The following is a 13,380-nucleotide window of genomic DNA, read 5'->3' on the forward strand; positions in this document are numbered from 1 at the left end:
TAAACTTAAGTAAAAAATTATAGTATAAATTTAAAAACTATTAATTTATACTTAGAAAAATAAAAATAATAATTATATTTTCGTAATCCCAAAAATATCATCCCGTTTATCCCGTCCCGTTTCATCCCGGTCCGTTCCGGTTCGTTCCGGTTTCATTCCGGTAATTCCGGTCCGGTTCATCTCGGTACCGGTCAACATACCGGTCAATAGGTTCCGTTCCGGTTCGGTGAACCGGTTTCGGTCCGTTGACCAGTCTTACCCACAAACATGAAAAATATGCTACAGAATGCATATTTTGAGCCCACTTGAATGTAGTATACAAGCCCAATCTTTTAAAAGCGGGCTAGTAGACGAAGCCCAAACTTGTAACCTGCCTTAAATCTTTGACAAACCCTTTCTTCTCTATACCCAACGAATCCAGCTCTTCTCTGCCTCTTACTTGTATCTGCTAGCGGCGGCAGTGAATCGATCTCAAACCCTAATCTAAACATGGCGACGCCTCAGATTAGTAAAAAGCGAAAGGTATGTCAGTTCAATTTCTCGCTGTCGTTTTAGATCTAACTGAATTTTTTAGTATGGCTTAAATTGATATTTTTTTTATGTGTTTAGTTTGTAGCGGATGGAGTTTTTTTTGCGGAGTTGAACGAAGTGCTTACAAGAGAGCTGGCGGAGGATGGTTACTCGGGAGTTGAAGTTAGGGTTACTCCCGTGCGAACTGAAATCATCATTAGAGCCACTCGTACTCAGAACGTTCTTGGTACATAAATATATATATGTATAAGCAAAATTTCTCTTGTTATTTTTTCTTCATGAAATTAATAGATAAGAGTTACATCCATCAGCTAACAGACTAAATGTAATTAACATTCTATAGAGCAGCAATACAACATAACTGTACCTATTTGTCAGACTTGTGTTTAAACCAGAAATTATACACTTTTAGTCGAGGTGCATGCTGCTAACCCTGACACCACAATTATCAAACAAAAATTATACCATTAGATTTATGTTATGCAATTTTAAAACTTTTGCAGAGTGCTTAACAACTTATTGTAAAGATTCTGAATGCTGTGCGTCGTGCAATGCATATTACTCTGTCTATTTCATTAGCTGTCTTAGTGGATATGTTGCTGAAAATAAATGTTAATTTGTATTTAGATAGATTGGATTCCAAAAATGGAGGTAAAAGTGACACTTGGAGGGATTAGATTTCTCCAGTGTAATGTTATGTTCTGGGGTACTTTCTTTTATAAAAAATACATAATGTCAAAGATGGTACAGGAAAGAATCTTTTTATGAGGAAATGGGAAACATTCTGGGTTAACTTAATAAAATAGGAGAATAGAGGCAACTGAATCATTATCATATGAGCTGGCAGTAGGTGTTTTTCATGGATTAAATTATTAGTTGAGTAATAGTGTTTTTGTGTCTGTATTTTCCAGGTGAGAAAGGTAGGAGGATCAGGGAGCTGACTTCAGTTGTTCAGAAGCGTTTTAATTTCAAGGAAAACACTGTTGAGCTCTATGCTGAGAAAGTCAACAATAGGGGTCTCTGTGCCATTGCTCAGGCAGAGTCATTGCGATACAAGTTACTTGGAGGACTTGCTGTCCGAAGGTCTGTTGCTTGGTTGCACTTGTTCCCTGCCTTAATTTTTCTTTTTTTGTCCGACTTTTGAAAGTCTCATTTTTTTCTGTTGCTTGACTTTTGAAAGCCATCTTTACAGTGAGTGTGCTTGTGCCTTTCTCGTGTCTGAGGGTGACTATAATTGATCCCATCTATTTAGGAATCAGAGAAATATATTTATACCTGATTTCCTATTTTGAAGAATCTAATTGAGGAAATTTCTGACAACTTAAATGCCTCCAAGGAAAACAAGACTTTCTGATAAAGATGTAGTTAAGTACAAACTGTATGGATACAAAATATCTTCGAATATGGTTGTGCGTCTTTTGGGTCCCATTGTGCATCTTTCAACTAATAAAATTCTTTAAGACAATACATTCCTTGAGAATCCGACCTTAGGTGTTGGGGGTACATTTTGAATTTCCTAGACCACTGAGCTAACCTTATTGCCAAGGGGGGTCGGGTAAATACCCTCCTGCCTCCCCAGATCTGTCCCTGCATCTAGGTTTAGTTAGTAACAATTGTATTAGACATAAAGTATCTTTCAATCTGGTGTTCCATTTGTTTGGTTTTCGTGGCTTGAAGGTTCTATAATACAGAGTTTTCTTCATCATTTCCAAAGGTGAGATGATATGTTTTAAAATGACTTTGACTTTTTAATGTTACCATACATCATGGCTATTGAAATCAGATTTTACCACATAAAATATGTGTAAATTAATTTTATTTGTTAGTTCAGTCAAATATTTATGTTGCACGTTTTTTCTTCAAGATTAGGTAATTTGTTGGAGTTCAATTTGCATGACATGATCAAATTCCGCAGATGTCTTCAACTCTTTGGTACAAGTGTTTTACCAAGCTTAACTTTGTTATGATATAGGGCTTGCTATGGTGTTCTGAGATTTGTAATGGAGAGTGGAGCCAAGGGATGCGAGGTTTGTTGGGTGTCATTTTCCTTCTCTATATCTATCTCCAAGTACATGGCCTTTGAAGGTTTTTATATCGGTCTCTTTTTTTTAGGTGATTGTTAGTGGAAAGCTCCGTGCTCAGCGTGCCAAGTCCATGAAGTTTAAGGACGGTTACATGATTTCTTCTGGCCAACCGGTTAAAGAATACATTGATGCAGCTGTAAGGCATGTTCTACTAAGGCAGGTTAGTATCTTGTCTTCACTTAGCTTTTACTGATCTGCTGACTTACTGTTATTTTTGTGCTTGCAGCTTTATTGTTATTTAACATTTGCTGCTACTTTATGTTGTTGTCTATTTACTTTATAGGGTGTGCTTGGTATCAAAGTCAAGATCATGCTTGACTGGGATCCTAAGGGTAAACAAGGGCCTATGACTCCATTGCCAGATTTGGTGACTATTCATCCACCCAAGGAGGAAGAAGAGTTTGTTGTTCCTCCTCCTATGATAGCTGCTCCCGCCATTGAGGTTCTTCCTGTGGCATAAAAACTTGTGCTATGATGTTATCTTCGTTCTTGAGAACTACTGCACTAGTTGGCTTGTGCTTTTTATTTATTTTCCTTTTTCACTGCTGAATACTAGATTTTACATAGTGAACCATTTTGCTCTAGTTTCTGTTATGTAAGATACTGACTGGCAAGCATTTTTGTTAATCTTCATCTCCCCTAATCTGTTGTGACTTTGAAATGAAATTGTTTTTGAATTTCACTTTATTTAATGTAAATCTGTGCTCCTGTAGGGAAACTAGGGGTGTGTTGGATAGGGGGGAGGAAAAAAAAATACTTTTTGGAAAATGTTCTCCAATCTTTTTGTCAAAAGATTTGTTAAACAATTTTGGCTAAAGAAGGAAGTATTTTAAAAATTAGAAAAAGTATTTTTCTAGTTAAAGCAGAGAGCAAGTTTCATTAGTAGAATCAAACCTGTGTCTTTTCAATCTTCCAACACATCCCCATTACCCGACAACCTCTATCATCCACTTCTTATAGTATCTATTTGGATTGTGTGTAAATATTTTTAGGATGGTATTTTTTGTTTGATGTATCAAAGCACAAAAAACAAGAAATTCACATGTGTGTACTGTTAATAGAACTTGGAAAGAGAGGTGTTGCTTTACGTGAATATCTGCATTTCTCCCCTTGATAGATCTTGCTCGTAGCTAGAAATGTACATGAACTTTGAACAAGGTGGGTTCACATTTTTCAAATGTCAAATTAGTTTATTCATGTCGGACTTTTAAACATATAAATCAAATTAAACTAAGAAAATTTATTCACGTTGGACTAGATTAAAATGTTTTATTTTATTTTTTCAGGTTGATTTGATGAAAATATTTATTAGAGGTTAATTCGTATTAAGTTAATCTTATTAATTATGCTTTGAGAATTTTATAGTGTTGTTCGGCCAAATTTACTCTTTTTTTTTTCTTTCAAAATTTACTCTTTTTTTTTTCTTCAAAAAGTGATTATTTTAAAAAATCAGATGTTAGGTCAAAAGGTTCTGAAAGAAAATAACTCCTTCGAGGGAGTAGCAAGTTTTTTTTTCTCTAAATTGTTTGAACTTTTGAACAAAAATATCCTTTAATTATATCTGAACTTCACGTACATCCTTCAACTAACATGTTGCATAAAAATCTCTCTCTAATATATTCAAAGCTTAGCAAATCATCCCACCGCATGTCTAATTGCATATCAAGTCCTTCAAACTAGCAATATGACATTTTCTTGTTATGTTTAAAAACTACAATGGTGTCAATTTTGCTAGGTGTACACGAATGCTAATAAAAACAAAAAACAAAAAAAGCTAGGATGACTCTTTTCCTGTGTAGTGAGTGGATTGCAAGTATATTAGATGTGAATATGAAGTCATATTGTTGCTTCCTTAAAAAGTGACAGTGGGAACAACCTCAAACGAATGACAGTTTGATTAACGATAGATATCTCAAAAGACTCACAACTACCTACAAAGTTCATCAAGTGTAGCTTCGGATCATCTTTGCAGTTTCATCTCTAAATTATAAGCCCTTCAAGTTCAAGAGTTAGATCATCCTACTTGTAATAGTAAACTTTTCTCCCCAAGTCAACAGTGAGGGAACAATAGCCCTTGTGGTACTAACTCCATTCAAGTCGGCCTCATTGTTTCATCATTATAAAAAAGAGTAGGAAGTCTGTTGTGCTAATTTTTTTAGGTGAGCCATTTTTCGTAAAGGCAGCTTCATCACCATCATCTCCGATTACATGTCACGCCTTGAGACTTATCTCCTAAATGCGATATGGTGCTTATAGCCACAAGTGACCTCAAGCTAACCTCATGATATAAATAAACTGATTTAAAAGCGGAATCAAATCTAAACTAATCTAACATATCATAAGAGAAAATCTAACATATTATAAGAGAAAATCTAACATAAAATGCATGCGAAAATCTACAATTTGTGTATAAGAAGTATAAATAGACTGATTTAAAAGCGGAATCAAATCTAAACTAATCTAACATATCATAAGAGAAAATCTAGCATAAAATGCATGCGAAAATCTACAATCTGTGTAAAAGCCTCTACTCACAATAAGTTACTAGGACAAATTCCTAGCTGACTCTAAACTGGCTGAAACTGTAAAGAAAGTATTGAAGAAAATCATTATAGGTCATCAGTAAAACATGAGGACTCACTGAAAGTGGTATTGTGCTTATCAGAGTATATACTAACCGCGACATGAAGAATGTGCATAAAATTTATATTGTCAAACAATAGAGACAAAAAAGTATACAGTCAAGTACTTGAAATGTACCTAGTATGAATAAAATGTATAAAACACGATATTTGAACATGATGAGTCTGTAAAACATGTTGGTTTAATGACAAACTAAACATAACATGACAACTGATGATCTGAAATACATAGTACAAGACCATGCAATATCTGGAAACTTACCAATTTGTGAGAGGTATACTAATAACCCTCATAAACCACCTGAGCTACTTGTTAATGTAAGGATCATGATATATGAGTTAAGATGGATCCACTTGCTAATCGATTCTAGTCCTACTCGGTGTTAAGTAAGGCTGGCAATTGGACAGGATTTTGGCCGGTTCCGTCCGATTTTGGTTTAAATCTCGTATCAGTAAATCAGGTACCGGTTGAACCAGTAAGGAATCGATCTTATGGGATACCAGAACAAGTATCGAAACTGAATCAATTTTTTATCCGATTAATTGATTCGGTAAGATCTGATTCCGGTCCGATTGATCCGGTTCAACAGTTAGTTTCCCATTTTATTTTTTTAATGTGAACTTTAGAAATAGCCGTTGGGCTGGTACCAAAACGACTCAGATTTTCCCGCACCCTTCTCTAACCCCTTAACACTATAAAATATACTCATATTCTTTCATTTAAATCACAAATTCACAAACTATTTCATTAATATCTTACAAAATCTCTCAATTTTCAATGTCTCATAACTTCATAATTATTTTGTGATATTAACTTGGAGTTTGAATTTCAGAGATTTATTTCAATTAAATCGGAAGCTTCAATTCAATCTCTCAATTCCAACTTTGGTTATATATCTACTTTTACGTAGACGTTCGGTGCATTCGTTCCAACTTTAATTTTTGATTATATTATCTTGCTTGTTTTTCATAATAATTAATTATTTTAAATTTGAACATGAATACGGAAAGTAATAGTGATAAAAGACCAATGTCAAAAAGAAAAAATAATAGGGAAGAAGAAGTAGTTCTAGTTCTAAACATTTATCACCTATATTTAGAATAATACTAATGATTGTACTCATGTTGATGAAACTTCTATTATGTCACAACCTATTGAATTTAATTTCAAAAATGAAGTAGATCATGAGACTTTAGATAGATGTTTACTAATTTTGAGGAATAATTAGATGTGGAAGTAGAATTAGATTACGAAGATGATGAGACCCCTACCCCTACTAGTCCGGCTACCTAATTATCATAACAAGATGAAGTCCTCCCTTTACCTACTTTTTCAAAGGCTGTTGTACGTGTTAAAAGCCATAGATTTATATAATACATATAAAACTATGGAAAAAAATATTTCAACAGCTGAACCTTCATCTTGTAGGCCTAGAATTGATGATACAGATAATTTTATGGATAATTATCTTGAGCTTGAATCATACAATAATGATTTTGATTTATATTTCAATCAAACACGGAAAAAGGTTAGGCATGGAAAAAGAGAACTTCAAGCTCAATTATTAGTATGATGGAAGAATCGTGAAAATCAATTTCCGACCCTTGGTAGGGTTGTTCGAGATGTGCTAGCGATTCAATCATCATATGTTGATTCAGAGCAAGCCTTTAGTACAACGAGATTTATGATTGGAGATCATCGATATTCATTAGCAAAGCATAGTTTTGAAGTATCAGTGTTGTTTAGAGATTGGGTCAATACCGAAATACTGGACTATCACAATTAAGTAGCCAAATTGAAGACGAAATAGATAAAATATTTTGTGATAATAGTGATGATGATATGGAAGCAATGGAAGAACAACAACAAAACAAGTTCCAAAAAATGTTTCTTTTGGAATGATACAAAAGTTATTGAAGAGATTTTCAAAAAAGTTTCAATTATTAGTATAATAATTAATATCCAATACCTAGATTAAAGGTCATTCATTTGATTAGTGAATTAAAGTTGCTGAAGGTGGTCTATAACCGGGTCTTCGGTCTGTGAAACCTTATACAATCCGTAAAGTCCCTCGTAAATCTAGGTTCTGAAAAATCTATTTTGAGCCGTTTTTATGGTCGTACATGTCATTATTAAAATTCAAATTCTACAAACTTTAGCGCATTTTCTACAGTTGCCTAAATTTTCTGAAAAAGCCATATTTGAGGTGTTACAATATTTTTCCTTTTGGAAATTTTATCCTTGAATGCTGTCCAACTAGGCATGAAAAGAGGAGAGAAGAATCTAATAACCGATACTAAAAGCTAAACACAAGGAGTGTCTGACTCTATAGCTAGTAAAATATGAAATTTAAAATTTATTTAATTTCATGAATGTACATGTATACTTTAGTCATGAGAAATAGCTGAAACATATGAATCTGAAAGAGTACTAAGAACAAACTATTACCTTATGAAAAGTATCATTGAAAACATTAAATGAAGATTGTTAAAAACAGATAAGTTGGATGTAGAGAGAAGAAGCCATGAACAGAGAAGATTTTGGAGAAGAAGAAGACTTCTGATATTATTGATCAACTAACTTTTCTATACAGTATGATCATGTATTTATACTTTGTACAATTAACAAACTTGATACTTGAAAAAGGAATCTAAAAACTAACTTACTAACAACTAATTTGTAACTTATTTAACTAACTAAATCCTGAGTTAGTTACTAACAACTTTATAATCTCAACACTCCCCCTTAAGTTGAAGGTTGAAATACATTTATCAACCCCAACTTGTCTAATATGTAATTGTGCTGTTGACCTCCCAAAGCCTCAGTTAAAAGGTTAGCTTCTTGATCAGTTCCACGAATATACATTGTCTTGATCAATCCCTTTTGTATTTTTTCCCTAACAAAGTGACAATCAATCTCTATGTGTTTAGTCCTTTCATGAAATATAGGATTTCCAGCAATCTGAATGGCAGCTTTGTTGTCACAAAATGAAATATAGGATTTCCAGCAATCTGAATGGCAGCTTTGTTGTTACAAAAAAACTCTACTGGAACTTTCACCTTAATGTTCATCTCCTCCAATAGTCCCACTAGCCAAATGATTTCAGCTTCTGCTGATGCCATGCTTCTATATTCTGCTTCAGCAGTACTCCTTGATATAGTTTCTTGCTTCTTTGATTTCCAAGAAATCAGAGAACTGCCTAACTTCATACAATAACCAGTTACTGATTTTCTTGTTACTGCACATGATGCCCAATCAGAATCACAAAAACCTCTAAGTATACAATCCTTTTTACTACTCAATAAAATTCCCAAACCTGGTCTTCACTTCAGATATCTCACAACATGAAGTGCTCCTTCTAGATGAGATTGTTTCGGATCATGCATGAACTGACTTAAAGTCTGCACTGCATATGAAATATCTGGCCTTGTGACTGCCACATAAAGAAGCTTTCCCACTAATCTCTGATAAACATGTTTGTCTATCAATTGTGGATCATCTGACTCATTATCATCATGCTTTCTTAGATGTTTGTCATAATCAGATGTAGTGAACTTCATGTGCTGTTCCAATGGTGTGATTGCAGGCTTTGCTCCTGCTAAACCCCATTCTGAAATCAACTCTAATATGTACTTTCTTTGTGTCATCAATATTCCTTTGCTGGACCTCAAAAATTCTATGCCTAGAAAATATCTCAGCTCCCCTAAATCTTTGATCTTGAAATTTTGTTGCAAAATATTTTTTGACTCCTTGATAAGTTGCAGATCATTTCCAGTAATGATCAAATCATCAACATAAACAAGTATCATTACAATCTTCTGGTCTACCTTTTTTGTGAACAAGGAATAATCATGCTTGCTTTGCTGAAACCCAGATTCAACTAATGCAGTAGTGAGTTTTATATTCCACTGCCTTGATGCTTGCTTAAGGCCATATAATGATTTCTTCAATCTGCAAACTTTAGATATCTCCCCCTTACTGCCAAAACCTTGAGGCAGTACCATAAAGACTTCTTCATGAAGATCACCTTGTAAAAAAGCATTGAATACATCCATTTGAAAAACAGGCCAATTATGCATAGCAGCCAAAGAAAGAGCACATCGAACAGTGACCATTTTTGCAACAGGGGAAAAAGTGTCATGAAAATCAATCCCTTCTTGTTGAGTATAACCTTTAGCAACTAAACGAGCTTTGAACCTTTCAATGGACCCATCAACATTGTATTTGATCTTGTAAACCCATTTATAGCCTATGGGTTTCTTACCAGCTGGTAAATCAACAATCTCCCAGGTTTTGTTAAGTACAAGAGCATCAATCTCTTGTTTCATTGCTTGAACCCATCTGTCATCTAGTATAGCTTCACCATAAGAGGTAGGTTCAATAGAATTAGAAAAAGTGGAGAGAAAATCTTGATAAGCAGGGCTAAGATGAGAGTATTGAATAACATGATGAATGAATGAGGAGATAATTTTGTAGAAGGTAGAGAATGAACATAATCAGAAAGCCAAATGGGAGGTTTAGTGGCTCTGGATGATCTCTTAGAAGGTAAGGAAATGGTAGGAGAAGTAATTGCAGTAGGAGGTTGAGAGACTGGAGGTTGAGAAATCGAAAGAGATGGTGATGAAGTAGATGGTGGTGATAACAATGGAACAGGTGATTGTGAAGTGACTATTGGAGGGTTGGAGTCTGGATCAAGAAGATATGATGGAATAGGAAAATTAGACAATAAAGAATCAGAAGAAGGAGAAGTTGAAGTTTGCTTGAATGGAAAAATATGTTCCCTAAAATGAACATCCCTACTGACAAAAAATGAGTGATATTGTAGATCATAAAGTCTATATCCCTTTTGAAAAGAATAATAACCCATGAATGCAGCAGGTATAGCTCGTGGTGAAAACTTGTCATGAGGATTTGGATCAGTGGCATAACATAAGCATCCTAAAATCCTCATATGGACTAAAGAAGGAGGTATGTTGTGGAGCTTTTCATATGGTGAAATACCATGAAGAACACTAGAGGGTAGCCTATTTATAATGTAAGTTGCTGCAAGTATGCAGTCACCCCAAAATTTGAGAGGAATACACCCTTGGAATCTTAGAGCTCGTGCTACCTCTAGTAAGTGCCTATGTTTTCTCTCAGCCACCCCATTTTGTTGTGGGGTGTATACACATGTTCTTTGATGGACAATACCAAGAGATTGGAAAAAAGAGGTACATTGAGAATTAAGGAATTCAAGACCATTATCTGAACGCATGATCTTAATGGTAGTGTTAAACTGATTTTGTATCAAATTAACAAATACTTTCAAATGAAGCAAACAATCACTTTTGTATTTCAACAAGAAAACCCAAGTCATGCGACTGAAATCATCAACAAGAGTGAGAAAGTATTTATTGCCATTGTAAGTGTCATGTTTATAGGGACCCCATACATCCATATGCACTAATTGAAAAGGCTGAATGGTAACAGTATGATGTACTGGAAAAGAAAATCTAGTTTGTTTGGAAATAGGACAGATTGGACAATTACAAATTTGATCTTTATCTAATGTATGCTTGATGGTAGAAATCTGTCTGAGTACTGGGATTGGAGCATGCCCAAGTCTTTGATGCCATACAGAACTTTTGATATCACTAGAGTTAACAGAAAGACAGGAAGAAACATTTTGCAAGCTAGAATTAATGGTTGGTGATGGTGATTTGGTGGAAAGAATGTATAAATCATCCTTGACTTTACCAATCCCCTTCACCTTGCCAGTGTAAAGATCCTGAAAAAGAAAGAAATCAGGGTAAAAAGAAGCAAAACAATGAAGGTCTTTAGTAAGTTGGGATACTGATAATAAGTTGTGTTTGAACATAGGTATATGCAGAACATCTTTGAGAAGTTGGTCTTTGTCTAGTTGGCAAGTCCCTTTATGAGTGATTTGAGCTATATCACCATTAGGTAAATGAACTTGATTATGAGGAGAAGGTGAAAGAGCAGTACTAGATGACATTAAGTCCATAGAAGAAACCATATGATGTGATGCTCCTGTATCAACAATCCAGAAATTAGTTTTAAAACCAGCTAGAAAACAATTGATAGTACCTGCCATGTTAGCTACATTTTCAGGTGACTCTTGTTTGTCAATCAATGTGAGAAGCTTCTGAAACTGATCAGCAGTGAAACCTTGTTCATGGAATTGTGGTGCATCATTCTGACGACTAGCATTGTGAGCATTATAACCATTAACATTTGGAGCATTACCAGTCCTATATCCATTATATCCACTTTGTTCTCTATTGAAATTTCCTCCTCTGGAACCACTAATCTCTCTATCCTTATTCCTGGTGAACTTGAAATCAGGTGGATAACCAATCAATTTATAACACTTTTCTCTAGTATGTCCTTTAAGATGACAAAAATCACAATGTAGATTGAAATTCTTCTTCACCCTCATATTAGTGTTAGCTCTTGAATGTATATCATTTGTACCAGCAGAATTTGAGGATTCACCTTCCTCATAACGAGAAGTCACAATAGATCTTTGTTTTTGTTTAGAATCAGAACCATATCGTGACACAGCAGCTGCAGCAAGTGCAGAAGATTCACCTTCCTCATAGTGTGGTCTAGAATGAGAGCTCTGTGCGACTACATTCAAATGTGCACGTTGACTCTCCTCATGAATGATCAGAGAATATGCTTGATTTACTGAAGGGATGGATGGCATCATCAAAATTTGGCTTCTCGATTGACTGTAATTTTCATTCAATCCTCCCAAAAATTGCATGAGTTTTTGTTGCTCCAGATTATTGATAAACTCACGAGACTTATCACACGAGCACGAAGGAGGTGGAACTAGAGATTCATACTCCTCCCAAAGCTCCCTCAATCGAGAAAAATATACAGAAATAGTCAATGTACCTTGAGTTAGTGTTGCAATTCCTCTGTGGATGTGATAGATCTTTGTGGAATTCACCTTATCAAACCTCTCTTTGAAATCTACCCAGACCTTATGAGCATTTGAAGAATATACAATTCCATTCACCAAATCTTTTGACACAGAACTCATTATCCAGGATAACACAATTGCATTTACCCGTTCCCATTGGTGTGCCATCTGACCTTCATACATGTCCTTTCTGCAAGTGCCATCAACAAAACCAATTTTGTTCTTCCCTAGAAAGGCAATACGCATCGATTTACTCCAGAGTATGTAATTTTCCATTCCAGTGAGAACACAATGAGCTAGATTCACTCCTGGAATATCAGAATTTTGTAGAAAAAGTGGATCAAAGGAATCAAAACTCGAGATGGATCGTGAAGTATTAACATGTCCAGATCCATTGATGTTATCTCCATCAGCTTCTGAAGATGAATTTTCAATCGCCATTGATGAATGAAAGAAGAAAAAACGAGATTTCTCCAGTAAAAAGAATCAACAGAGAGAATTTGAGATGAAATTGATATCAAAAAAATTAAATTGACATCAGTGAACAGCCATTAACAGAGCTCTGATACCATGTTAAAAACAGATAAGTTGGATGTAGAGAGAAGAAGCCATGAACAGAGAAGATTCTGGAGAAGAAGAAGACTTCTGATATTATTGATCAACTAACTTTTCTATACAGTATGATCATGTATTTATACTTTGTACAATTAACAAACTTGATACTTGAAAAAGGAATCTAAAAACTAACTTACTAACAACTAATTTGTAACTTATTTAACTAACTAATTCCTGAGTTAGTTACTAACAACTTTATAATCTCAACAAAGATAAATTCATAATTCATGTAATTTAAGATCAATCATGTAGAAGAAACTAAAATTCATTATGATCACATAAACCCTAGTTCAGGGTAAAAAATCATAATTTGAGATATTTAGATTTTTTTGGAAAAATCAATGGGTGAAAAAGAAGCCGTTTATAAAGTTTTCACATGCCTTTGAGCGAAAACCTACCTTTGATCTTGAGAGAAAAGACTTGGAACATGGATCCTTGTTCTTGTCTTTGGAGAGAAGAAATTGGATTCGAGAGAATGAAGAGATTAGGTTACTTACCAATCACTTAGAATATATGCTAAAACGACATAGTATAAGAATTTAAAGAGTGGAAGAAAACACAATTAAAAACTGCTGA

The 13,380-nt window shown here is 34.6% G+C and overlaps 1 protein-coding gene across 1 annotated transcript; it reads left to right on the forward strand.

Annotated features, from left to right (window-relative positions):
- Nucleotides 1–359: 359 nt before the first annotated feature.
- Nucleotides 360–3,302, forward strand: LOC107028724 (40S ribosomal protein S3-3-like). The gene is made up of 6 exons (XM_015229900.2): nt 360–522; nt 610–757; nt 1,443–1,614; nt 2,504–2,558; nt 2,644–2,775; nt 2,899–3,302. Exons 1-6 carry the CDS (start codon nt 490–492, stop codon nt 3,073–3,075), a joined length of 717 nt encoding a protein of 238 aa, XP_015085386.1. The 5' UTR covers nt 360–489; the 3' UTR covers nt 3,076–3,302.
- The last annotated feature ends 10,078 nt before the right edge of the window (nt 3,303–13,380 follow it).

Source organism: Solanum pennellii, chromosome 8, assembly GCF_001406875.1.
Source record: "Solanum pennellii chromosome 8, SPENNV200".
Classification (NCBI taxonomy): Eukaryota; Viridiplantae; Streptophyta; class Magnoliopsida; order Solanales; family Solanaceae; genus Solanum; species Solanum pennellii.

Excerpts from the sequence above, each read along its gene's own strand:
- LOC107028724 (XM_015229900.2), top strand. The coding sequence starts at position 490 with ATGGCGACGCCTCAGATTAGTAAAAAGCGAAAG. Across the intron at positions 758-1,442 it reads TCGTACTCAGAACGTTCTTG|GTGAGAAAGGTAGGAGGATC; the intron begins GTACATAAATAT and ends TGTATTTTCCAG. Across the intron at positions 2,776-2,898 it reads GGCATGTTCTACTAAGGCAG|GGTGTGCTTGGTATCAAAGT; the intron begins GTTAGTATCTTG and ends TTTACTTTATAG.